At 42.4% G+C, this 26991-nt stretch overlaps 2 protein-coding genes and 2 non-coding genes across 4 annotated transcripts; 2 read left to right on the top strand and 2 right to left on the bottom strand.

The window, feature by feature from the left end:
• Positions 1–9487: 9487 nt before the first annotated feature.
• Positions 9488–11171, bottom strand: LOC111068337. Its single transcript, XM_022357743.2, has one exon. The coding sequence runs from the start codon at positions 11060–11062 to the stop codon at positions 9632–9634; it is 1431 nt and encodes a 476-aa protein (XP_022213435.2). The 5' UTR covers positions 11063–11171; the 3' UTR covers positions 9488–9631.
• A 1176-nt stretch (positions 11172–12347) lies between these two features.
• On the top strand, positions 12348–12419 carry Trnat-ugu. Its single transcript has one exon. It is a non-coding gene; the product is annotated as a tRNA-Thr (tRNA).
• A 2968-nt stretch (positions 12420–15387) lies between these two features.
• Trnat-ugu lies at positions 15388–15459 on the top strand. Its single transcript has one exon. It is a non-coding gene; the product is annotated as a tRNA-Thr (tRNA).
• Positions 15460–24377: 8918 nt separating this feature from the next.
• On the bottom strand, positions 24378–25364 carry LOC111068427. The gene has a single exon (XM_022357894.2). It carries the CDS (start codon positions 25362–25364, stop codon positions 24378–24380), a length of 987 nt encoding a protein of 328 aa, XP_022213586.2.
• Positions 25365–26991: the final 1627 nt, after the last annotated feature.

Below are 26991 nucleotides of genomic sequence, written 5' to 3'. Positions count from 1 at the left end.
TGAACACTAGGACAGGAAGTGGACTCTCTTATGCCGCGGGCGCATCCTGATTTTCACTAATTAAAGCTTAAGGAAGAGACAATTCTCAACCCCAACGGAAAATACAAATATAAAATTTAAATAATATCAATGAATCGCGAATGGAAACCACACAGACAGCGGGAATTATTCACGCTCCATAATTAAGAAAGGACGCGGCCAGGAACAGGAGATGAGAAACAAAGGGTTGAGGCCCTGCCAACCTCAAAGTAACCACAGAACATGCCCTTCCATCTCCTCTCCAGCTGTCTGTCGACAAAGTGTTTGTCATTTGTTTTACCGTTGGATTTAATTACACACAATTAACGGATTCCACAAGGCGATCCATTTACAGCAGCAGCCGCCGAAGAGCACCACCAGAGCCAGCTTCGTTTGCTCTCTCTGGCAACAGGTAAGCCTCCCATCTCCCATTTCCCTCACTCCACACCCACACTCAAATTGGACTCCCGCTTATTAACGCCATCCAGCTGTCTGGACTCTTCTCCTAACAAATTTTATGCAAATTGTAAGCGGAAACTCTTTCAAAGAGCGCTGTAGCGAGTGTTGCCATCGTAAACCATGAGCTGCTGCTTCTGCTGTCTCCCTGGGGTGTCGGAGCAAAAGGCGTAGATTATTTGGCGCGTTCGGGCCGTGTTTCGTGTTAGTTGAGTTATTATTATTATTGTAAATTAATTTCTGTTCATTAGATTTTATAATGTCACAAAGTTTGCGGCTCAGCAGCTGAGACAGAGTGCTTTGTTAATCGGGGTGGAAATCGGATGGGAAGTGAAGGTGAAATCGTTTGATATTTAAAAGTAAAGTGCATGTAAATATGTAACTGGTTATATAATTATAGGTATAAGTTTGTTTTAAATAAGGTACTAATATTCTGTGCAGCTTTTTGTTACAGTGTCTTCCCAATTAAGCACCTTCGCGATGCATCGCAATACACACAGTGGAGTCCCCACCCACATAACGATTCCTGAGCACAAAATTGCCTGAGCACATGTGACGGGCGGTGGGAGGGAGTCAGAGAGAGAGAGAGAGTTGCGTTACGTAATCCTTTTTGAAATGGCGCACAAAACGAAATTAATTAATGTGCCACACAGCCGGAATTTATGGCATGAATAGAGACACCGCTGCCAGGCCACACACAAGGGGCACACAGATGTTACAGGTGGATCCAGCAAGGGGAGAGCATTATGGGGGGAGTTACAGGACAGATGCAGTGGGGGGGGCAGAGGGAAAGAGATACCGCATAATTACAGTTAGTGCACAGTACACGGGGCATTCCGGGCATCCCTATATATCGATGCGACTGAAACTTTCAGCATGTGAACAATGTTTTTGCCTATCTATACCCTGGCAGAGGGGGAATCAAGAGTTTGTTGATGGGTTTGCCACACAGCGAAGAAAGCAACTCTGAAAGAGTATCAAGCGCCTCGGTCTGCGAAAGTAACTTTCTGCTCTAGTTTAGTGTTGAGTTATGGCCCAAAGTTGGCTTCTAATTGAAAGTACACACAGATACATACATCCATAGAGGTAGGAGTGCGGTATAGGGGAGGGGATTGGCCATTATGAACTCGAACTCATTGATTCCGCAACGATAAAAGAGTAGAAATTATGAAAATGAAAATGTTTATTATTATCATTTGCGCACACTGGCTGGCTCCTGTCCACAGGCAGATGACAAAGCATAATAAATTGCTGGATTCTGTGGCTCTGTGGCTTTTGCACTCTTCCTGTGCCCCTCCGCCCTCCGCCCCACCCACGGTCCTGACCATCCACAGTGTTTTAATGAATTTTTAATTAGTAGCAATTAATATGGTAATTTGTTCAAGTTCCAATCGAATGCTATGAGTGCTGGCTCTGATTCTGATGGCACTGTTAATGGGATCTATAAATGGGGCTAGAATGAGTCAGGACCTATGTAACATTTAGGAATTATTCATTGCTATGGAAATGTTTGGAGTTTTTCAAGAGGAATCCACTTTAGTGTGTGCACTTAAAGGATCTGTTTGACACGAGATTGAAAGCTAGGTCCAATAAGTAATCTCTTTCACATGTGCACACCAATTAAATATCGCCTAAGTAATTACTTGGCACTCATGCCCTAACTGATGTCTGCATATTGGCTGGTACATGTGTTTGTTTATAGGCTTAATGAATTCCTTGATTGGTAATAATCTCAACTTAATCTTAACCATTTATTTACACTCATTCCCCGAACGGGGAATACAAATGCGCCCCCAAACAACTCCATCAACTGCAACCCAAGGAATAAAAGTACTCCTCCTCCATGCCAGCCAGCACAGCAGATTAATTGCATTAATTAATCGCCTAAAAAGGAGTACTGAAAAAATGAGTAACGAAACGGAAACCCCCAAGTACAAAAGTAAACAGATCTCCAGACAGACGACTCGTCTGTAATAGCACGCAATAAGTTTTTTTTTTTGGGCAAAAGAGAAGGCGGACGATGATGATTATGTTGATGGAAAACAAGTGAAATTTCCGGTTTTCATTAAGCTCCCAGTGCAGAACAAAATCGCAATGCCATTCTTTTGATATACATAGCTGCAAAATGATTTGTTTGTAAAGCTACCCAGAGTCCATCCACGTACCAAAGCGCAATTTCATAATTAACATTGGGCTTCCATCTCTCTATGATTATAATGGCAAACGAAACCAAAACTGACCGGAATCATTCATCTGGAATGGAATGAATTTTTTGTCGTTCGTTCGGACTTGATTGATCACTCCCAGCGGGCGAGCGGCCGCCCGTCGAACTTGTAATGTATCCTGTAATCGAGTGTAATCCTGTAAAGACCTGCCACAAAAGTAACCCAGCTGGAGGCCATTCCTTTGTTCCTTGAGCCTCCACCTTAGCTCTACCACAACCTTCCACATCATCGTAATCATCATGGTTCCGAAAATGGCTCATGGTTCTCGTCATCGTAATCATCCCGATGAGTGTTTCGCATTGTGCAGATGGTATTAGCTTTTGACGGTTTTATTGGTCAATTGAAGGAGCTTTCTTTATTATTGACTTTGACTTTGGTCTGCGGAAATAATTATAGTAATTAAATTGGGGTTTTTTTTAAGAGGAAGGGTGTTTGAAAATACATCACTACATTCTGTGTATATTGGAAATCCATGTAATATATAATGCATAAATATTCCCAATAATTATTGTATTTTGTGTAGTCTCCCTCCCAAAGAGTTTACACACAAAATTCGCTTTGAGTTTTCAGCTCAGCATCCTCTATTGCTAGAGTGCACTACTTATCCGTTGACATCAGAAGTCATCAAGCTCCTATACCTTTCAGTGTCTATCTGCCAATACGTGTCCTCTCTCCCTTCCCGCCCCGCAGCAACCTTCAACAACCTACCGTCCCATGGGGCGGCGCAGACGAGAGTCACAAAGGCGGGGGGTGGGAAAAAATCAAAATCAAATGCCATAGCAAAGTGGATTTTCCACCCTTTTTATTAGCAATTCCTCACCGAGCGAACGACGAGGCAGGCAGGCAGGAAGGCAGCAAGGCGGCGCATACGCGTTGGTGGTTCATTCGGGGTTTGGCTCTGACTCTGACTCTAGATGTGGGTTCGGTGGTTGGGTGGTTTTGGGTTCGGGCTCGGGTTTTGCGGTAATCCCACAATGAGCTGCCATAATAGATGGCAAGCAAATTGAAGAGCTTTGTGGCCTGGTTGCGGTTGTCACCGCTCGCCGCTCACCGCTCGATGTGGGCTGTTGTGGGTTCGAGTTCTCGATGGGTTGGTGCGGAATTGACTTGTGTGTTACGTTTAACATTTGCGGTTTCGCACTTTTGCAACAATTCGAATGCGTCGACGGCGCTGGTCGTGTGCTGCCACAACAGCAGCAACATCAACAGGGTGGGAAGGTCTGTGCTCTGCCTCCTGTGTCCTGTGTCCCGTGTCCCGTGCCCATTGATTGTACGCAACAGGGTGGAAAGTTGAAGTGCATCCGGGAGATGGTCAGATGTTTGCTGTTCCGTTGACTCTAGAGGATGGGCAGAAGTTTTTGGGTAGATGTTCTGTCATTATGCGAATTATGAGTGGGATAAAAGGCCTTAAACAGGATGAACCTCTACCTTTTTGTTGTTGTTGGCTTTTAGTCGGGCGGTTTTTAGGCTAATTGAAAATGGACTGTGGACAGGTGTGCAATTTGTAAATGAAGGTTTTTTATGGTCTTAGATGGCAGTCGAGAGGGTTGTTTGGTTGAGTGCCCAAAAGTATGCCACACAAATTTACGTTTTTGTTTTCCAACATTTTCCACTCTTTCCGGTGCTCGCAACAAAACTCATTTCTATGTTATCAGTTTTTCATGCTTGACATGATTCATCATGCATGGCATTATCTGTGTGTCAAATATTGGTGACATTTTTTTTTTGAAATTTAATAAATTTTGACAGGTACACACATCCCCATTGAGTGGGTGAGAGAGATTGGGGACAAAGAGAGCTGAACTTTTGGACAGCTTTAAGAGCTGGAGCATCGTTGCGCCGCTCAGGTCTCTTCTGCAGTCACGACTCTGATGTAATTAAATTTGCGAATGTGACAATTTCATTTGCACCCCCAACCCCCGCTTGGCTCGTGCCACTGCCAGACCCAACCCTTCTTGAGGCTGGTGTGACCAACCCTTTTGGTGTTTTGCAAAACCCCCAACTGCTGTTTTTGCTGCCAAGAGGTTGAGTGTTGTTACTTTATCATCGACATCGGACCAGGGGCGGGGCCCAGCTGCTGAACATCTTTCCGTGTGGCATGAGGCAACTGTTTTGTAGTCATATTATGTGTCATTTGCTCTTGAAGTGGTTTCAAATGTTCTCCACGCCTCATCTCCTCTTCTCCGCTGGTCTCTGGTTTTTTTTTTCGAGTGATTTAATGGATTTTGCATACATGAGAAGATCTGTTTTCCACCAGGAACAGGAAAGTTGTTAATTGCAGGAGGCAACTTCAATTGATGGCAGGAGCAATGATAGGGGAAATGTCGCATGACATTTTTTAAGAGCCCTGCAGAATGCAATCAACCGGAAGTGACTTTGTGGCGGAATGAAACCACTTTAAAATTGCATTTTAATGTATGTTTTTTAAGCATTCTTCACGCATTTTTTAATGCAGTCATTTTTGTTTTAGTGCGCTCCTAAAAGTGTGCCACAAAAACTGTCAATTACAACAAGTTTTAATTGCGAAAATACATAATAAGTACACATAAAAACTCGCATAAATCCTCATCATTCCCTTTCCATTCTGATGAATCCTTTGTTTTTTCTTTCCCTCTGTGGCAAGCCCATAATTAAAGAATAACAAAAGTCTGGCAAATCGACAATCGAGGCAACGAGGGAATCATTCCATCAAACTGTCAATAAGCAATTCATTTGCAAATGTGATCACAAAAGGGGGAATCACAAGAACAAGAACCAACAAAAAAAAAGGCAAAGAAACTGTGGCCGCAATCGTAGGTGAGTCCGTCCATGTCATTGTTTGTCAAAAAGCCATTTGCAAGTGTATCGAATATCCATGAGGAGGAACAAGTTTGTCAAGCGGTTAAAAATTTAAGATCTCAACGAATTGCAAAGCCACTGTAAGTGGGAGAAGACAAAGAATTCTTCTCTAAGGCAGTAGACAAAAATGGTAGAGAGGAAAAGAATTGAATGGATGGGATGATCAGCTATACTTCTTACGTCCAAAGAGCTATAAAAACAGCAGGGAGCGAGTTAAAAGAAGCTTCACCTTCCAGGGTAGAGCATCCAACGATAGGATAAGCCATACCTTATGCCTTCCCGTGGGAGTCAACCGCACAATCGATGCGTTTTGGCACTCAACGTGGAAGGATGAGGTGAAGGTGGCGCTCCGACGCTCTTCCAAATGGCAACCTATCGCAGCGCCTCCATCTAACCGAAGAGCCCCCTGACATTTGTGCCCCCCCCGCCCGATGATGCTTCATGCACAATCAACGGCTCGGTTTAATGGAAAAAATGAATTTTACTCTTCTGGCACTCTCTCTCTCTCTCTCTGTCTCTCTTGCTATCAGGCTGCGGTTCCTTCTGTTTTCTCGCTCCCTCTTTCTCTATCGCTGCGGTTCCGCCATTGTCACTGGGACAAAAGAGCGACTGCGAATGAGTGTAACGAATACGAGTATGTATGAATGCAAAGGAAAATATAAAAAAGTAAGAAATACCAAGAGTTTCGACAATTGGATACCCTCTACTCAGGAAAGAAGTTAAAAAGATTCAATCGAGAGCACTACTAATTGGAGAAAATGGATGGCTCTAAAAGAGATCCATTGTTGATTTCTGACAATACTTTGGCTGTAGTTTTATTTAAGATGTTTATGATTTTCAGTAGATAATAGATAACTGTATATATCTACCTAATATGAGTTTGAAATCTCCTAAAAGGTGATTTGGACAGCTGTTTAACTTGTTTATCTAGGAACTAAGGCAGATAGATTAATTTTTCTACCTTCTGGCCTTAACATTAACCCACAAAAACCGTATACCTTTTATACACGGTACAAGGACAGCTTGGTTTTGGTTTTACCACCAAGGAGAGCCAACGTTTAATGAACATTTTTTTTCTCTTCTTTTTGTTATGACTCTGACAATTGGCAGTGCGATTCCTCTCTCCGCACACTAAATCGAAAAATCGTAATTGAAGCTTTGGCGACTAGAAAAAAAACTCTCAATGAATGTTTCGATATTGGTGCTGCTGTTGTCCTCAAGAGCGTTTGCCTTAATTAATTGTGGTTTGAGGTTTTTGTACATACCCCACACCCCGCTTACATATGGCAGCACCACCAAATGGAACTCCAACAAAAAAGTGAACAAAAAGTTTAGATATCCAACAGTTGAGCCAAACACTTGAATTAAATTTAAAATCGTCGGGAGGTTGCCAATTTTTTTTTTTGCACATTTTGGATGGATAGCATGGCACACAATGCATCCATCGGCGATAAGCAGTGTTGAAGCGTATAGGAAATTAAATTTTTTCCAATCAAAAACATTTCAATGGAAGTTCACCGAAAAGGAGAAGGGCAGTCGAAGAAGAGTGGAGAGTGTGCTGGGTGGGTGCGCAAAAAAGAGATATGCAATCAGCATTCACAGTGGCCCGAAGTTGGGGATTTATTTGTTCACAATTGTGTCAATAAACTGGCAAAAATATATATGCTTGTACATATGTACATATATGTATACTCGTACACGACTGACTGTATATTCCATACATTTCAACGTTCCGATCCGCAAAATGATAAGCGAAAAAGTTTGTGTCAAAAATACATTTTAAATAAAACCTTTCAATTGGAAATAAGTTACCCATGGAATGACACACAGAAAGGTGGAGTTTTCTATTATGTACATGTATATGTTCTTGTTCTAGATATGAAATAGGAAAGGGGAGAGCTTTTCTATGTTTTCCTTTTTTCCATATAAAAGATATTTCCTATGTGGCTTATAATAAATATTATGAAGTGATACGTGAATTCTTTCACAGTGAAATTTCTCCCAAACTGAGTGCTACTACATCAGGTATTTTGGCCAAAGAGCTAGAGGGGAATCTATCTAAGAGAGATGCCCTTCAGTGACAATTAGTTCCGAAAAAACTGCAAACCTTCCACGGACTATTTTGCCATCTTCTTCTGAAAACTTTGCTGCAAAAACTTTTGTAACAAAAGCATTTCAATTATAAAGCCTCGAAAAAAAACAACACATTTCATTAATATTCATTAAATTTATGCACGCTTCTGTGACATGAAAGTTCTGCGTGCGGGAGGGAGTGGCGTGGAGTGATGAAGGGGGGTAGAAGCTACGAAAACAATAACATTAAATCACTTAAAGTGTCAACATAGCATAGCCCCTGGTCAGTGTTCGAGTGCCACCAAGTGCAGGTCCAGATGGCATCATTCATTATCATAATCTGCAACATCATAAAGCAATTTGGACCCAGTCCTGGAAATGAGTTTGTTTTGCGTCTTTTATGTGGGCTGTGTGTGTGCTTGTTGCTCTTGGAAATCTTAATTACTGGGGAGAGCCACAGCCAGAGCCATGGCTGGGCTCAGCGAACGCTTGACCTCACCCAGGACCAGGACGAGATGATTGGATGAGTGTGCAGTATTGTCACTGGCACGCCGACTCGAAAGTTGACCATAATGGGGGTTAATTGGTCTGTGGTGCGCGCGACACGCATACATCTTGGTAATTAACCAAAGAAGCGACTACCAGGTCCAGCCATATGGATATACTTTCTATGGGAGAACTTCTATGAGGGGGGAACTTTCTCCCTAACTGCGACACTCGGAGCTGTTGCACTTGAAAATTAATTTATGAGGCGAAGCGGGGCGTTGATATTAATTTCGCATGCTTTCTCTGGAAGTATTTCACTACATGGAGAGGCTCTGCCATAGTAGGGTGGGGTCCATTTAGTGTCATTGTACTTTCTTCCATTTGCACAATTTATGGTTTCATTATGTTAATTATTGGCAATTGCTGGGGAATTTCTCCACACACACACATACACACACAGATAACCCCTATGCACTTTTGTAATTCTAGAAAGTATCTACGAGTATTTATGGAGGGTGGGGTTGAGAGAGTGGTGATGGAACCACTCCCGGACAAAGGCTGGACCAACAATAGAACCGAGTCCCATCTCCATTAGCCATTTTGTTTCCACCTGCAACGAAATCTTTCATATACCAAAATGAAAGTCATTGTTGTCCTAACCAAAAAAGAAAGACCACAGCGAAATCCACTGAAATGCCGCGCTGAACAATGGACCAAAGTGCATGTGGGATAATGGAACGGGGAGTGCATAAATAATGGATGGATTCTAGGACCCAGAATTACAGAGAAATTTAAACGCAGGAGAGATTTAAAACCAAGCCAAATCATTAATCACATTGCAACACTTTCACTCCCTTGGATTTTCATTAGCCAACTGTCAAATGCTGTTAACGATTCCCTGATCAGTAGACCTCCATCGTTCTGTGGGAGTGTCCATGTCCTTTAGGGTGCTTAGCTTGTTTGCTTTGTTGGGGGCTGGGCCTTAATTGTTATTTGGACAAATTGTTGTACGTTAACCAGCCAACGATTAATGATGTGGTCAGTCCTGCCCTTAAGCAGGAGGATGGAGTATTTACCCTGATTTCCATTGCCCCAAAAACTGGAGGGTTGGATAAGCCATAAACCGCATCGGTTGCTTGGAATATTTATAAGGATTTGCCCGCAATTAAATCTGTACTAATTACCACAACAACAAGACAATTAAGAAAATATGCCAAGAAATTATGAAAATATTAAAAGGAAATACAGGAAAAGGGTTAAATCATTGCTTGGGGAACAGTTTTATGGGTCTGTTCAGGAAGCATCCATGACGCAATTCAATTATAGAATAGCTCCTTCTTTACGGAAAAGTGGAGATAAAATAAAAGAAAGTGCATACAATTTTTGTCTGAAGATATTTTTTGTTTTTTTAGGTTTCTCCTTTTATTCATTAAGAAATTTCATGTCTGTAATGTAATGTTTGCAAATTCTTTGTGACAGTATTTAGGAATAAAGGTTCTCCAAGAATGATATTATTAAATTGAAACGCAATAAAACTATGGCACTTGGACCACATCCAGTTGCTGTTGCGTGTCATAGAACTCCTCGTCGGACTCGAATATGATGTGACTGGAGCGTGGCTCTAGCGAGCGGCAGGGCGGCGCTAAATTGCCCAGAGCGGCCGCAATATGCTCGTTGGCATTCAGTTCGCTGACCAGCTCAATCATCATCGCGTAGGAGATGCGCAGGGAGCGCACATTATTGTCGCGCCAATCGTGGATGGTGTCTTTTAAATCGCATAGCTCTGAATCAGTGCTGGCGAAGATATATTTAACATTGTAGCCATTATAGGGAGTCAGAAATACATGCTCGATGGACTTCCTGGTGGTATTTGGGCGACGAGCGTGATCCATAGACTTAATCGGTGATGGTATGGGTGTGGAGCCGGGGTTATCTATGGAATTCGGTGAATCTTCATCGGTGGAACTGCTGCAGCTCTCGTTGCTGCTGTCCGAACTGTCATCGCTCTCGCTGCTGGTGTCCGCATCCATAAAATCCAGGGGTTTCATATCGATCTTACTGAAAAGCGATGGCTTGGAGAGCAGAAACTGAATTTTCTTCATTTCCGGCACCAGGAGCATATAATGCATCTGACCATCGGGGCGCACACACTTTAGGAACATCCGTGACATTTCGGTATCTTGCATCAGACGCAACATCAGCTGTGTGGGCGTGATGTGGCCAAATAGTTCGTTGAACTCCAGGCGAGCTGCAGGGGACGCACGAGTACCGATGCGCAGGGCATCCGCATGGAGACACACAGCCCTCGGGAGGAAAGTGCCCAACACCCTCGGGCAACCGGGGCACAAGACGCGACGACGCTTGCGGCAGTAGATCATTTTAGTGTCGAATTGGATGTGATTGGCAGACATCACAATCTGATTGAGGCCGTAGTAGATCTGTTCGGAGTACGAAATGTTCCTCAGCTCCAAGCTATCCCAGAAGTCGCGTGGCACTCTCTTTGTGTACATGGGCAGCGGATCAATGATGCGGTATGTCCGCATTTGGATCAGCTCCGTGGCACAGTTGCTGCAGTGCAGCGAAAAGGGCTTGTTGGCGACCAGGTTTATGCGCAGATCCATGATATCCACCTTGAGCGTTTGGCGCATAAGAAGCTCCAAATTGATTTCGTGCAGCTTCAGATTGAAGCTAATGCAGTCGGAGAACTTAAGCGACTGAGTGTACACGGGGTCCCGGTCCTCCAATCCAAATCTGGTGACAAACTCGAAGTATTCTCCCACTATGATGCGATGCTGGATCTTTTTCTCGCTCCAGCATATTATATTGGGATTAATGACAATATTTTCGACGACCTCCACTTCTCTGTTGATTGTGCCTGGCTTGTACAAGTCCAACGATTTGACCAACACCACATTGAGGAAATTGCTGTTGGGCACAAATAAAGCTACCACCTGATCCAGCGGCATTGTTCCCAAATTAATCAAATTGAATTTGCCAGATAGTTATTACGAAGTGAAAAAAAAAGGCAACGAGTGCTGGAAACTACGTGGATATATCGTTGCCGTAAATATCGTATCGATAGTTTGCTGGCTCAAACGACGCTTTGCGATAGTGTTGTAAAACGGAGTCAAGGAAATTATAAGCTAGAATGTTGCTGAAAATTCTATAAATTTTAAGCAGAATTGAAAATTGATTGAAAAGTCCCTTTTTTCGTTTAAGAGTAAATGTGATGACCTTTTTTTCGATTAGGAGTTAATGCGAAGAATTTTTTTCCATTAAGAGTTAATCGTTTTCCCCAGTACATTCGTTTTGGGAACGTTATCCCACTTTATTCGATTCTTCCAAATGAACAGATTTGTTTCCTTTGAAGTGGCTCCTGTCGAAAAATCAGCTTACCAACGATTTAATTCGGGGTACACACCTTTTAAAGCTCTGTTTTTGGTGTGCATTTTTTCCGAAGTAATTTTCAATTGTTGTTTTCTGATTTCTCTGGAAAAGGAGAGTGTTTGTGGTGGTGGCAGTGTCGTGTTCGAGTTCGGCGGATGCCCGTGCGAGACCCTTTGGCTCTTTTGGACAGGAGATAACGCGGTACGGTACGCGTTTGCACTGCGGCACCGGAAAAAAGTTTTGCGTCATAATAAATAATTTCAGCGCATTCGTCTGGAAGGATTAAGCGGTCCAAAAACCTGTTTGGGGGTTTTACTAACGCAAATTTTTTCTTGTTTTGTGTTTTGGACTTTAACTGGAGTTCTGGGGAGGTCTTAAATTCCCAGCGAACTGAGATATAGAATTGTGGAACTGAGCAAACATCGACAGCGAAACTGTGCTCGTACGGAAATGTATGGGACTGATTGATTCCGGACTGATTCCCACGGTATACAAGGATAATTCAAAGGAATCAAATTTGTTAGTGCATTAATTGTTAATGAGATTGTTCTCATGTACATGTACATGTACATGTACATGTTAAAAATGATTTTAAAGTTCTGAAAAATTCGGTTTTTTAACAATATGAAGAAGTTGTTTTCAGAACTTCGACTCATGTTTTACTTGATAAGGTATCAATAATTAGATAATGGTCTGCTGCTGTCTATGTTCTTCGAAAGATACAAACTCTTTGCCAAGATAAGGTTTGGAAGATGTATATTTCGATAAATGCTACTGCCACTTTATCTAAAATCAATACATACTCGTTGATGCTAACTAGTGTGAAACTTTTATATTTCTTGATGGTTTGCTCTTTTCAAGCAAGCCTCCTTAGCTCAGTGGCAGAGCACTGGTCTTGTAAACCAGGGGCCGTGAGTTCAATTCTCACAGGAGGCATATCTATCTTTTTGATCCTGTTTTGTTTAAAAATATTCAACTTGCTGTTTACTGTGCAATATCATAAGTAAATCAAATATGAAGTGCCGTAATATCACTTTGAAATATAATTCAAATGAACGCAAAAGTAGATCCATGTTTACGCGCTTAAAGGTCCTTTTTTAACCCCCATGAGCAAAGTGCAAAAGCCAAAATGAAAATGTCACCCACAAATGTGTATTCTATTTATATATTGTACAAGTATGTTTTACATTTTTAATTAGAAACTCAGACAGAAATCTTAGAGAGGGGATATCGAAAAACCCACCCAGAAGCAATCATGTGTGACATTATCTTTGACAGGACATCAGGCACTGCCCCACCACCATGGAAGTTCCGCTTTCAGTTGACATCCCCTGTCTGGAGGGCAAATATTGACGGGAAAATGCTTTGTACGAGTACACAACCAATCGACCCCCAAGCGACTTCCAAACTTTGCCGCCTCTTAATTATTTGTTTATTCTATCATTGGCTGTACATCGCTCTTGTATTTGTTTATAATTAAAGCAGACAGTAATTTCAGTACGTTTCGTTTTCGTTTTTTCTTGGTGTGTTTTTTATCTGTGGCGTAAATCACTTTAATTTTGATTTTGCATTCAACTCCTTAATTAAAAACCAACAACGCGCAACCGAAGCGGCAACAGACAATACAATGCGTTCGCCTTGTTGTTAATTAATTTGGCCTCAACTTCTGGTGTCGCCAGCGAGAGGGCACCGAGGGCATGAAATGCGCATTAGCCAATAAATCAGACGACACCCCCACACAAAACCCCACCCCAGTATCCTTTCATTGGCCTCCATTGCATTCAGTTGCATTGGCATTATCCTTTCAGCTTTATTGTTCGTGCTGCGGAGAATTTATGCGATGAGAAATTCGCATTCCAAGAGTCAAGGAGAGAGATAGCTGTGTCGCTGGATTGAATGATGGGATGCAAGGATTTTCAGATATGCTCAGATATACATATATTAATATGTATGTGTGTATTTTTGTGGAACTTAAAAATTTAAGAATATTATTGCCTTTTGTGGAAGTTATACTGATTTCGAAATTAAAGGAAATTCCCTTTTATCTTAGTGATAAAATTTAATAAAATTAAATAAATGATGGACGCTCGAACTTTGTGGATGACTCTCGTGCATAGCTCATTTTCTTTTCTTATGACTCTTTCATATAATTCTTATGAGTGAACTCTTCTCTCTGTATCTCTTTTCCCTGTTTAAATATACTATTCTCCCTTTTTTTTTAATCCAGTTTCCATCTCAATCTAATTTTGGCTTTTTACAGTCAGCGCCCCAAAATATGCAACAAAGTATCTATCGACTTGATACCGCTGACGCTGACTCTGCCACAAAATACGCGTTGAGTGGCCAAGTCCCAACGTCCTTCGGTCCGTCTGAGGGGGGTGGCAATTTATCATTTTGGAAACTGTTACGCAAGTGTTGACTGATGAGCCCTGGAGGGAGGCGATGCTGAGTGGCGATGGGCTATGGGTGGCAGAGTCGCCCCCTTTTAACTTTTGCGCCCCGGCAACCGCAACTGACAATTGGCCTTGCATCATGGTGGGCGCTGCTTTGCTCCTTTTGGTAATTAATTTTGATGGAGGACACATTGCGCTTAGTTTTAGCCAGCAGATGCGACCCAGGTACGGACAACTTTTTTGGGTGACTTTTTAACAGGCCATCCATGGTGCTGCCCTGGCCCCTGTTTCTGCGCCCTGGTTTGGGGAAATTAATCTGCATCCTGTGGCCACCAGGACACCTGCGGTAGAGTACACAGCATTTTTGGCGTTTTAATTTTTGTTGTTTGCTGGCTTCTGGCTGGTCCATCAATGTCTGGCTCTGGGTCCTGGCTCTAGAGCTAGAGCGACAAAAGCTATTAAGGGAATTAAAAATGCATGAAGCTGGAAATAGGAAATGGAAAATGGAAACTGGGTGTGCTTTCCTCTTAGTTTTCTCCCCAGCTGCGACTCTCTGACTCCCAAGGTGCGTGGCACTTAGTTAATTAGGGAGCTACACAGAGAGAGCCACCGCAGGGGGAAGAGCATTTTGCTAGAGTTAAAATATTTCATAATTCATAGATTCAATTGTTTTTCCAGTGCCGGGCCCGGAATTGCATGTTCCTGTGACTGCAATCTAGCATTTAACTGTTTGTGCACTTTGCCTGCCACACACACACAGACACTGATGGGGAGCCACACCACTGCCACGCCCTACAGTTCAATCTTGCCACAAAGATCTGGAGAGGAGCGTTTGCCACGAAGATCTAGAGTGGGGAGCAGCGTGGCCGCACCCGCACCCATTTCTAATTTCTTGTGAATTAGAGTTGAGAAATTATTAAGACATGCATTCGCTTACTCACTCATCCATTCACTCACTCGCTCATTCATTTACTTATTCATATTGCTTAATTGCCAAAGACAATGATGATTATATGGGGATCATCATGAATACGGCAGAACAAAACTCTTTCTTTGCGTTTGAGAGACAGTTCCGCCTGCGCCTGGAATGCTCTACTCTGAAGGGCATTGTGGACTTAAGCAGACGTTTGTCAGACCCATAAGGAAGAAGATTCGAGTTATATTTTGCGGCTTTAATTATAATAATAATTAATTATATTTATATGGGAGTTTTTAGATCGTTCTCGAAACTTTTATAGTTTTTTTTTTAAATAATAAAAAATGTATTCCAGTTTAGGAATCAGGTTAAAAAAATTATTTTAAGGTTTAATGTACTGTTTTGGTTGTTTCCGTTTTTTTTTTCAACAGTTTTGTTTGGACAGAATTTTGACACATGTTTCACTTGATAAGATATCAATGGAAAGATACATATTCGTACTACCCCAAGATAAGTTTTTGAAGATGTATCATTAGATAGAAGCTACTGCCAAGTTACCTTTTATATTTCTTGATGGTTTGGTCTTTTCAAGCAAGCCTCCTTAGCTCAGTGGCAGAGCACTGGTCTTGTAAACCAGGGGCCGTGAGTTCAATTCTCACAGGAGGCATGTAATTGCATATCTTTTTGCTCAGTAAAGTTATTGGTTCTGTTTGCTGTTCGATACCAAAAGTAAATCAATCTTTAGAATTTGAATTGAGATATTATTTAGAGATGCATTCACTTACATATGTATTGCTCAGTCATTTACTTCGTTTAATAAGTAATTTTGCTTGATTGCCAAAGAGAATGATAATTATATTTATGTGGACCATTATGAATGCGGCAGAATAAAATTCATTCATGGCTTCCGAAAGAAAATTCCGTATGCACCTGGAATGCTTTTCTTTAAAGGGTATTTTATATTTAATGAGAGCTTTGTTAGTCCCAAAGGGAAGAATATTGGATGTTGAACCTACGCTTTTAATTTGTGCAGTTTTGCAACTAAATTGTATGGGTATAATGAGTATTAGAGCTTGTCATAGTAGGTAAAACTATTACGTTTTCCATGATTTCTAAGTACTTAAAGCTCTATAATATAATTCGTATTTCTGTTGAAGAGCATTCCCACTTCGATCAGTCCCTGAATGTGCGCCTTCGCCTTGCCTTTTGCGTTCAACGCGTATTTCATGTGTCTTGTCTCCGTCTAAGTTCTCGCTTTTGTGGTTGCATTTTGCGGTTTGTGTTTCATTAATTGTTCTATTAGTTTTAATTGATGCTGGCACTTGCAAATGTACAAAGTTGAATTGCTGTGGGATACGTAGATAGAAAGATATTTACACTACTTGGCGAACGAATCAGAATCAGAGTGGGGAACGCCTGAAGATACTCGTAGAAGCAGGCAAAGATCTTTCATTTCTTGACAACATTTTTCGCTGCCTCTCCGTCCACAGCTCAGCGTATTGGTCATCTATAGGTAGTAGGACTTATTGATGCTAAAGATCAGATAGGAGTGTGTGGCACAGTTGCCGGTTGCCGGCTGCTGGATGCTGTGGCAAGACATGATTATCTGCTGCTTCTTTTGCATGTTGGGTCAGCTGCAACCTCAGCTGCGGTGCGATGCAGATCTTGAATGGCTCGCGACAACGATGACGTCGCGACGTTTGCATGTGTGTGACACTTTTACCCGAAAAAAGAAGAAGTGCTTCCTCATCCTTGGAATTCCTTGAACTTTCGAGAGTGTTGACTGTTGACTGTTGAGTGTTGGGGGAATTATCGCGATAAACGATAAACGTTATGCGATAAGCCACCCGCTGACATTCGAAAATGCTGAAGAAGTTGTCTCTTCGAATATTTTTTTTTTGCATAAACTCGTAACTTTCTGCAGCTCGGTACGGCCTGGCCTGTACAGCTGTATGTAGGCCTTAAAAACCCACAAATTACCTTTTCGGCCTGAACAATCCGATTATCTTTGGCTGTGCGTTTATGAGAATAGGGAAGGGAAAGGCAAAGGGGAAGGAGAATCCACCCTCATAACGATGGTGCCCGCAAAACTGTCTGCTAATGTCACACGCCTCTCCAGAGTGCCCCTGTCCAGTCCTTTGGGCCTTTGTCCTGCGTTTGGGTCATTGTTTCTCTAACAAATTGATTCAGCAAAAACCTGGTCAAAACGGAACATCTTGCAACATCTTTTGCCTGTGATCTTGCCTCATAGATTAGCCCTGGTCCAGGCCCTGTTGGCATTGTCATGGAAATTGCGTAGCAGCAGGAGAAGCCCATTTGCAACTGCCTCAGTAGCTGCTGCTGCTGCCGCTTCTGCTGCAACGCATGCCTCATGCCCCCTCCCTGTCCATTGTCTGGACAGGAGTCTGGAATTTGTATCGCCTTTTTGAAATCTACTTAGCACACAATGGCGTTGAAATAGTCTTATTGCTTTTTGAGTGCTATTTGTGTAAGATTTATGGTTTTGATTTTACTGCAAAATATTTTACCATCAAACTCTCATAATTTTTTGTCAAATTATTGATAAAAATGTAAAAGAAAAAATCAGTGGAAGTATGTGCTTAAAAGTATTATAATTTCGGTGTTTTAAACGACTCTTAGCTCATAAAAATATTTTTAAATGTCCAGATATATGGAAAATTCCGGTTTAAATTATTATAAATTAAAAACAAATGTCTTTGTCTTCCTTTCTTAGTATATAAAAATATTCAATATTTTAGCAAAAGCGGAGAATCATAACCTAGTCCATCGGTAGAACTAAGAGAATTTTGTAAATAAATTAGTAGGAAATAATAAAAATAGAATAAAAATCTTGTTTAGTTTTCCAATGAAATTATCTTTTCTAAAGCACGCCTTGAGTTTTCCGCGTGCCACTCATGACCCATGGATGCACCTCACTATACAAACACCTCATTATGCTCACAGAAATGTTCACCGGTTTGGATTTGGTATTCGTTGGGCTCAATTACAAACTCCCTGACAGATGGGTTCAACGTCGTGATATTGCAGATTTCTACCCATCCATCTATCCTCCTCTCCCTCGCTCTCTCGCTCTCTCTCTCTTTCTCCTGACCAAACTCTCAATTTAGGCAACAAAACGATATTCAAATCGTTGTCAAAGTTGTCGATTATTCCAGTCAGCGGCCTAACTACCGTTCCGAGAATGCAGCAGCAGCATCAGCAGCACAAAAAGATACAAACACCCACCACCTAAGCCACCTCTCGACACCTTTCCAGCCAGCAAAAGCAACCATTCGAGCATCCATCCATCCATCCACCCACTTACCCACTCTCAACTGGCCCGATAAATTTCACAAATCTCTCAAATCGCCAGAGTCGCAAGTCGTACGAGTCGGAAAGTCGCGACTCTTCAAAGCCGCGCCACAAGTTTTCCCTGGAAAAGCTCGCATAGAGTGGCATAGAAAAGGCAGGCAGATGGGGCACGGAAGGATGGAAGGAGACTGCCACTCTCGACTCTCTCGTATTTATGGCATTTGCATATATTTTGCATAACGCAATCGATGGCATCGACATGGAAAATATGTTTGGCCGTAGCCTCAACGCGACTCTGCTCCGCTCGGCTCGGCTCGGGATCGTCCTAAGTATTCTCTGGCTATTCTTAATTCGGTTCGGATACAACACACATTTGCATAGAGATGCGCATAGATTTGCTGGGAAATGATTGTGGTACGCGGTTCGGTTCGTTTCGTTTCTTTTTTTGTTTTTTTGGACTTTTCCCATTGGCGAAAGTTGGCCAAAATGAGGCAGCCACAGCCGCCCTCAATAAGCCACCGCCGAAACCCTAGCTAATGTATTTATATATTCGCAAAAAAAATGATAATTAAGTCTACTTGTTGTCTATCTCGAAAATAAAATCTAAACAAGATATTTTTCATGTTCAAAGTAACAATTTTTCCGCTACAACAAAAACGTGCAACCCAAAAATCCAAAGCCCAGCCACAAGACGGGGCGGGTCGGGGCGGGGCGGCGTCCCCCAAAGTACCAGTATCTCTCTGTATCCCGACTCTGTAAAAGATATTAATATTTAAAATTCAGTAGCAAACTTTTGGCACGTTATTGTTATTGACTTTTGGAGCAGGCGCAGGGGAAAAACCCCAATTTTTCCCGCTAGAGATTTTTATCAAAACAATTTCTGTTTGCTGTTCGAACTCCAGATATAGATTCCGCAAACTAAAATAAAAGATTTTGTTTGCCCTCGAATTAAATCATGAGGTAGCGAGGTAATCGTTTTGGGAGCCGAAGCGTTTTATACCCTTCAATAATAATTGTTGCCATGATAGATGGAATTTTAGAAATAACAAAGTTTTTTTCTCCCGCCAAACCGAATGAACGATGCCGCCAAATGACCATGAGCCGCCATGACTATCAATATCAAGAATATAAATACATACATACATACATACTTACATATGTAGATATATGTAAAGAGTCATCGATGCTTTATTTTTGTTGCATTGCAAATATGTATGGAACCCATAATACCCCATACAAGAGTATTCAAAAACAGAATAAAATTTTTGGCAACAAATTTTTTGGTTAAATTCAGTAGCCGGCAGTTGCTTGACCCCGGGACTCTGAACTCAAATTGTGGTGCAGCCTCGGTTTGATTGTCTTCGGAGGCAGCCAGAGTGGGTTTTGTGGCAAGAAGCAGGAGGCTGGTGGCTGCAGGCTGCAGCCAGCAATAATCAACAACAAGAGCAAATAAAATAGAGTCATGTTGCGGCATCAGGCGGCAGCAATTGCAGAGTTTGTTCAATTTGTTGGCCAAACAAAATAGACATTAATTGAACCCGGAATCGATGGCCCACAACTAAATGAAGAGATTTTTTAGATCAGTTCAGTGGCCTCTCGTGAATTCCTGTACCAATCTATGGATCTCTGTTCTATGCTAGTCCTGGTCCTAGTCTGGGTGTTTCGTTACCCCTTTGGGTCACGTACGAAATGCAATAATTTGCAACACGCTCGACGGACCACTACAACATCGACAGAAACATCTTTGGTAGCATCTACAGCATCATCTTCTACATCTTCGAACGTAGCATCCACAGCATCATCATCATGGGCTGTATCTCCCCATCATGCATCGGCAACTTGCAACACAGAGGAGAGGCAACAATCAACACCTGTAACCCTTTTTTTCAGAGCCACTCAAAGGCATAATTTGAACTGGTTCTATTACACGTTCTATAATCCGTGACGATCGATTGCCCGGTGATATCCTTCTCCATGCAATTAAGTAATGTTCCACAGAGCAGACCTCAGGAGGCACACATCAGTGCGAGGAAATTCAAATTACATTTATTACGATCGTTCGGGTTTAATCTGCTTATTTAGTTCACTTATCGAAATCTGCACTCCACTCGACTGCGGCAGCCGGCCGGCGGCTGTGGGCCACGCAAATTTGTTAAAAAGATATTGGCATTTATGTTGTTATTAGGTTTTATTAATGGGTTGCGGTTTCCGCGGGCACCAATGCACCAACAGACTGCAGGTCTTTGATAAGCATTGACACCGCACATCGTACTCGTGGAATGGTTGCCGGGTCATTTTCACATGGCGCAATCCGAGGATCCCATTTCCAACTAAAAATACAAGCAAAGAGCTATTTGGGTGAGCATTGCGGCAGTGGGATACCCTGTACTTGGTATTGTTTTTGTGGCATATACAAACGAAGATGTTTATCACTAAGAAATTCATCAACAAAAATCAACCCAACTAAGACAAAATTTAAAAAGAGGCTATGTAATATGATTGCTTGTTCTTGGTGTAATCTTCCTTAGATTGTATTAAATCTAGGTGGATAATTCTACCAAATATTATTACTAATCTTTAAAAATGTGAATTCCAAATAAAAAAATTAAATATCTATTCATTCTTTACATAGCTTCCTTCGGTTTGTCACAAACATTTGCTCAAGAACTATATACCCTCACCTGGCTGGCATACCGCGCAGCATAAGCCTGAGCAGATTTCATTTGTGGTTGCAATCAGCCTCTGTGATGCCCTCGTGCTTGCTCTGAAATCCAATCTTCGCAGATACCTCTGTAAATGATCGTCGCGTGTCACGAGCACGCGTTCAGCTCTGATCAAAAGTTAGCTGTGCAGATCGCTGGGCAGATTTTCTGGGGTTCCTTCTCAGTTTTCAGCATTGAATTTTCAGAGTTTTCAGAGATTTCCCTTGGCCGCAGAGAGTGGTCTCACACAGCGCGCACAATTGACGCGTGTTGGTGATTGCCATTGGTCGTACCTTTCCATTTAATGGTGTCCATATGATTCACGGCACACAGAGGTGCACCACACTCCACGCTACACACTACACGCTCCACGCTCCCATCTGGACTCCACACTCCACTCCGATGGCTGGCACATCGAAGTCCAAGGCACAAGAAAACAAAAATTCGTTAAATACAATTGGATTTTTCTCGTTTTGGGTTCCAGTGACGATGTGGCTGGGGACGTTGATGATGTGCCTCTGCCACCACCTCCTTTGGGTCTCCAACTGCAACGCTGTGCAGGAATCGTGCAGTGGAGACTCTGGCACGGCACTCCCCCGCGGTGTGCCCCTCCTTCACCCTTTTTGCAAAAACAATTGCAATTTTCAACTAATGCTTATTGCTGGAAATCAGTTTAGGAAAAGCCAAAGGAGTCGGGAGTCGCGAATGGGAGTCGCAGTCTGTGTCTGTGTCTGGGCGAGGAGTATGTTGGAGTCGCTGCTGGAGTCGAAGTCCCAGTCACCTGGGCCTGAACTCTGAGCCGAACTCTCTGTTTGAGAGCAGAGCAGCACCAACTGAAAAGGTGAGTCCAGTCCCTGCCACAGTCGCCTCTTTGATGAAAACTGTAAATTTACGAACTTTACTTTAATCACCAAACATGAATCGCGCACAGCATGGAGCTGGCGAACTGAACCGAACCGAACCGTAACCGAGGCGAGCTTCATCCCATCCACATCCCATGCCGATTCTCTGTGATACCAATCCCCCATCCAGGGGACCCCCAACCTGATACCCTGCTCCACTCTCTCTCTCACTCTTCTTCATAATCATTCGCATCGTCTTGGTCTTCATCTTGGTCTTGTGGCAGCGTCTCTGCCTCTTGCCTCTTGCCTCTGTTGCTCTTGTGGCAGATGCGCTGCTGTTGCTCTTGAGGCTCTCTGGCGGAGTTTGTGGCTTGGTTTTGGGTGTCGAAACCTCTCGTCAGTGTGGATGTCTGTCTGTAAGTTATTTAACTTTTGTTGCCTTATGAAATTTAATAATTTATATTGTAGATTAATTGGGTTTAATTAAGTGGTAACGATGGGAAATTATAGAATTGTGGGACTGGGCTTTTGGATAGAAAGTGGAAGGCATGGCAATGGAGGGAGAAATTTAATAGTAAAATGTATAGATATTCCCCATACTTCATATGATGCTGGAAACCTTTCTACACTCACTTTTTGAATGCCCATCTTCGCTGAGAGCTCTTCCAATACCTTCTCCACCTTCCATGAGAATTCGCATTTGACTTTCCCCAAAAAAACGAGACCCACTCCATAAACAATGGTCCTCCCTCTTTACAGAACTTTATTGGTGGACAACTTTTAGCCGTTTGCATGTTTCGGTGTTTCAGAATTTTCAGCTGGTCTCTCTGAGTGAAAATATTTCTTAGCATTTCGACGCATGTTGCGAGTTTTGTTTGCTGTCGTTGTTACCATGTTTTGATTTGCAACACGCCGGGATCCTTTTGTCCTCCGGCAGTCAGCCAGACAGCAGTACGAGTAGGAGTTACAGCAGAGGAGTAGCAGACGATAACAGGGAGCAGGAAGGCGCTCATTGACTTTGCCCTCGAAGTTGTCACTGCTGCTGCTCCTGCTGCTGCTGCTGCTGCTTCCGATAGCCAGGCACTGGACTCTGGGAATGGGTATGGGAATGAGCATGGACCCAATGCGATTCCATGTCGCAGCATGTTGTCAGTGTTTATATGTTCGGCTGCGTTTTGTCCTCTCTTGTCCCAATACTTTTTGGGCATACTTCTGGTCATTTCTGGGCTTCGTTTTGGGCCTACTTCTGGTCATTCTTGCCTTCGTTTTGTTTTGCTTCTGATTCCTGTTTCCACTCTTCCTGTGTCCCGCGTCCCGCCTGCGATACTGGTTTTTGTTCTGGTCTTTTATGTCGTCAATTGGTCGAGTGCGTGCTTTGTTGCCATCTCTGAGTGTTTATGCCTTTGTTTTGACTTCAACTTCGAGTCGATGCTGTATCTGATAATTTATTGCCCGGCTTGTGCCAAAAAAAGAACAAGAAGAAGAGGGAATCCAAAAGGGAAGATCAGTCGTGTGCCCAAAGAGATGGTCGCCCTGGCCAAAGAGATATGCGGGGCAACGGCAACGGCAATGGCAACGGCAACACCTTCGCATCGAGCATCTGGTACTACTTTTGGGTAGCCTTTGATTTTGGTCACTTTTGTTCTTGTTGTTTGGATGTCTCTTCTGTTTATGGACTGCTCCGCCTCCTGCTCATGGGTGCCCTATGGTGCACAAATGAAAAATCCACTTCGACTCATTGTGTCGCCTGTCACCTGGAATTAGTAACTACAAGTATGTTAAAAGGTTCATTCATGTTGCGCTTGTTTTGACTTTTGTTTCGCGCCATCGTCTGCCTCCTACTCCTCCTCCTCCACCTCCTGCATCATGTCCTCTCAAGACATTTGTACATAGTACTCCAGGGTCTGTTCTGGGATTCGTTCTGGGGTTTGTTCTGGTATCAGTTTCATTTAGCAGCTTCACGGTGTCCTCTCTTGTCTGTAAATTGATAGCCAGCCAAAATAGTTGGCATACTCGTATTTGCCATGAACAATTTCTGGCCGACAACTGGAAAACTGAAACTGCAAATGCATTGCCAAAGTATTTGACTTTAAAGTGTAGAGGTTCTGCCACGGGGAATGGGAAGAGAAAGCCTTTAATTAGCAGTGAACCCATGATGGGGTGGAACCTTTTGATTGTCAAGATTCAACTGCCAGAAGATACAAAGATAATGGTGGCAAATAGATAATGATACTCTATTAATCCTATCTTCCATATATTATGTGCATAATAGTTAACTAGTTAGTTGAACACTTTAATTTATGTAGAGGTAATTTTTTTTATCTAAATTTCCAGAGTCATAGAAATTTATAAATTTTGTTAGCATTTAAAACATGTTCTGAGAGGTAAACTTCTTTACTCATCTAACTCTTCATAAGATCTTACGAATGAATCTTAGCAGCATATAATGTTGAATTAAGCATCTTTAAATCACTTCAAATACTCGTTCTTCTGTAGTTCAATTCAGGGATTAACATTAAGTGAAACATATGTATATTAAGTACTATACTAAGCCTCGATTCAATACAAAGAAAGTCTTTATTTAATACTTTACTCTAAGTTACAGATTTTCGATTCCTTTCGTTAAAAATTACACCATGACATTTGACATTTGGTTCGATGTCAGCTTTGGATCTAGTTCTCGAGTATCAAAGAACCCATCAAAGACAATGTTGCCGTATATCACAGACTTACTCGTCTGATGATGGGTCATTATACTTCTTCGATGAGTCCCTATCGCAGACAGCTAAATCCAGTTCCGTGCGCTTCTGGGAGTTGATCAGTGACTGAAGCTGATCGTTGATCGAGGCGAGGTTGGTGGGCGCCCACTTTTGGAGAACTTCTCTCAGGCTATTCAGGCTCCTCTTTTGGCTTTTGTTGAGGATGGACAATTGGTGTTGCAAGGATGTTAGCTGCATGTCTCTACGCTTGCTGTTCTTCCACACGATAGGGAGACTCTCCAGCTCAGCCAAAGACTTGATTTGGGAGATGCTAAGGCTGCCGGCTGTTAGATTCAGGTTCAGAACCTCGAATTTTATATTCTGCTGAATAATTTGCCTCAAACGATGTAGCTTCCGATCAAATCCCTTGGAGCTGCGGAGGATCTTGCTCTGAATATCCCTTATTTTAACAGAAACACGGTCGATACTTTTTTTGTTCTCATCCTGCAATTGGAGCATATAGGCGACATCATCGATTATGTGATTTGCATGCCCATCAATCTTGCGGATGGCTTTGACAAAGCCTCGATGGAGCTCAGCCTCCATGAAAGACATTTTTTTTGTGGCCTTGAGCAGGAGTGATTCGGCGTGGCGTATCAGAAGCACAGATTCCTTTTGCTTGTCAAGACTCAAAGTGATGTTCCTGTTAATGGCGAGGATATCGCTGAGCAATATCTTTGATAGGCTCAGGGTAGCGGGGTTATCAGCGAGAAGTGTCAAAACAGTTTTGCTGGGAACAGCTGCAGTGGTAAAAGTTGTGCTGGGAACAGCTGTAGGGGGAACAGTTGAGCTAGGAACAGCGCTGTTCTCACCGAATAGTTTAGCTTCTGCAGAGGAACTAGTCTCAGGATAAACATCCTCAAAGTCCACATCGAGTCCATCGTCTGAGGAGGAGAAGGTAACAGTGTAGTTCGAGGATGGGAATGGGGCTTGACTCCCTGCTTGATCCTGCGCCATCGATCCAGCCAGGAGACACAACAGAATAAAAACAAGTACTCGAACGATGGGTATATTCATTCCGATTTTAGTTCCGGCTTTGGTTGCTATTAAAATGGAACCGAAAGTTCAACTGTCTTCAAGTGGGCTTCACCCCTGCTTAAATACTGCACACCCTGCACACCCGTTTTCGCGTTCCGTTGTGCAGGTGTGTTATCTTTTAGTTTTTTTCCCATTCTTTCTTGTGGATTTTCTTTATCGGTTTTTGGCTGGGTGGGGGTTTGTGTGTCGCTGGGTCACAGTGCGGATGCAGCACGAGTTTGATGCTTGAAGAAGCTGCTGTCGATTCTGGTTGGGAAACAAAAATAACTCTCGTGCAGATTCCCCCATCCATAAGAAAGCTAACTATTAACCGCACAGCACCAGAGAGTCAACGCCAGCCAACATGAGGGTCACACTCAAAGTCAAATTTTAATGAAAAAGTGATTCATCATTTAGCCGACATCGCTCTGACAATTAATGGAAAACGGGGTAAGGGTAAGAGTGTACGCTGAGGGTAGGCCCCCGTTCAATAAGCGGGTCAAATTAGAATAAATAGTTACACAAACAAGCAGACCCCTTTGCACTCGCTCTCTCTGGGGGAAATATTGCAACAAATCAAAAAATTAAAAATAAATAAAAACGAATTGAATAATTTAGGTCACCAAAGTCTCTCTTTCTCTGTCTCTCGATCTCTGAATGAATGGGATCGAACATGAATGAGTCGCGCGTCAAGATGATGATGATGATGGTGGTTGAATGGGAATGGGTTCTACTCATACAGATGGTAGATATTTTTTGGATCCTAAATTAATTGCCGCATAATTCATGCATTGCATGTGAGCTTCAGTTGAAGGAAAAACTATTGAAATATATGAAAATATTTGGAAAATTAGGGTGCTCTCTCTCTCTGTTATGCTGGTTGACATTTTCAACCCATTTCAATACAGTGGCGTGGAGCAGTGCGGGAGTACAAAAAGTACTATTCTGCAGTGTGGATTGAGAGCGGGATTGCATGGCATGCAATTATGCATTCATCAAGATTATGACACGACATGCAACATGCCTCTTGTGTCTTTAGCAGCAAATAAATTTGTACTTTAGCTGCTGTTCCATAGAAGCTTTTCTTTGTGGCTTATATCTACAGCTACAGCTACACATAGAAACTCGTTGATGTTGTCTCTGGGATGTGTTTTGATAGAACAATTTTGCTCGGGACCAGGGGGAGCTCGAGGCGGCATGCACGCGATTTGGAAGCGGCGCGTAATTAATCGTCAAATGAGTTTAATTGTTTATGTCTGAGCGAAAGGTTCTCTGGCGGTTTTTCTTTTGAGATAGAGAACACAGCAGAAAACATCAAAAATTTGGCTCACAAGCACTTAGCCAAGAGCTTAACTAATGGCTTAAGTCGCGAGACAAAGTAGAGCGAAGGCTTATAGTTTTTTTTTTTTTTTTTCGATTTACAGATGTTGGGAATGTAATAGGAATTTTCTTAATGATTTATGGCATCCTAAAGTTACGTTTTCAAAGTCAAAATTAAATTAATTAAAACCTCATAGGTCTCTCCACTAGCAGCGGAAATTAAAAATTAGAAAACCAGCAAATAGAA

Source organism: Drosophila obscura, unplaced genomic scaffold (assembly GCF_018151105.1).
Source record: "Drosophila obscura isolate BZ-5 IFL unplaced genomic scaffold, ASM1815110v1 contig_4, whole genome shotgun sequence".
Classification (NCBI taxonomy): Eukaryota; Metazoa; Arthropoda; class Insecta; order Diptera; family Drosophilidae; genus Drosophila; species Drosophila obscura.
The sequence above is the reverse complement of the archived record's forward strand: the minus strand, read 5'-3'. Positions and strand labels throughout refer to the sequence as shown.

Bases quoted from the DNA above. Each gene is read 5' to 3' on its own strand.
- LOC111068337 (XM_022357743.2), bottom strand. From the start codon at position 11,062: ATGCCGCTGGATCAGGTGGTAGCTTTATTTGTGCCCAACAGCAATTTC.
- LOC111068427 (XM_022357894.2), bottom strand. From the start codon at position 25,364: ATGGCGCAGGATCAAGCAGGGAGTCAAGCCCCATTCCCATCCTCGAAC.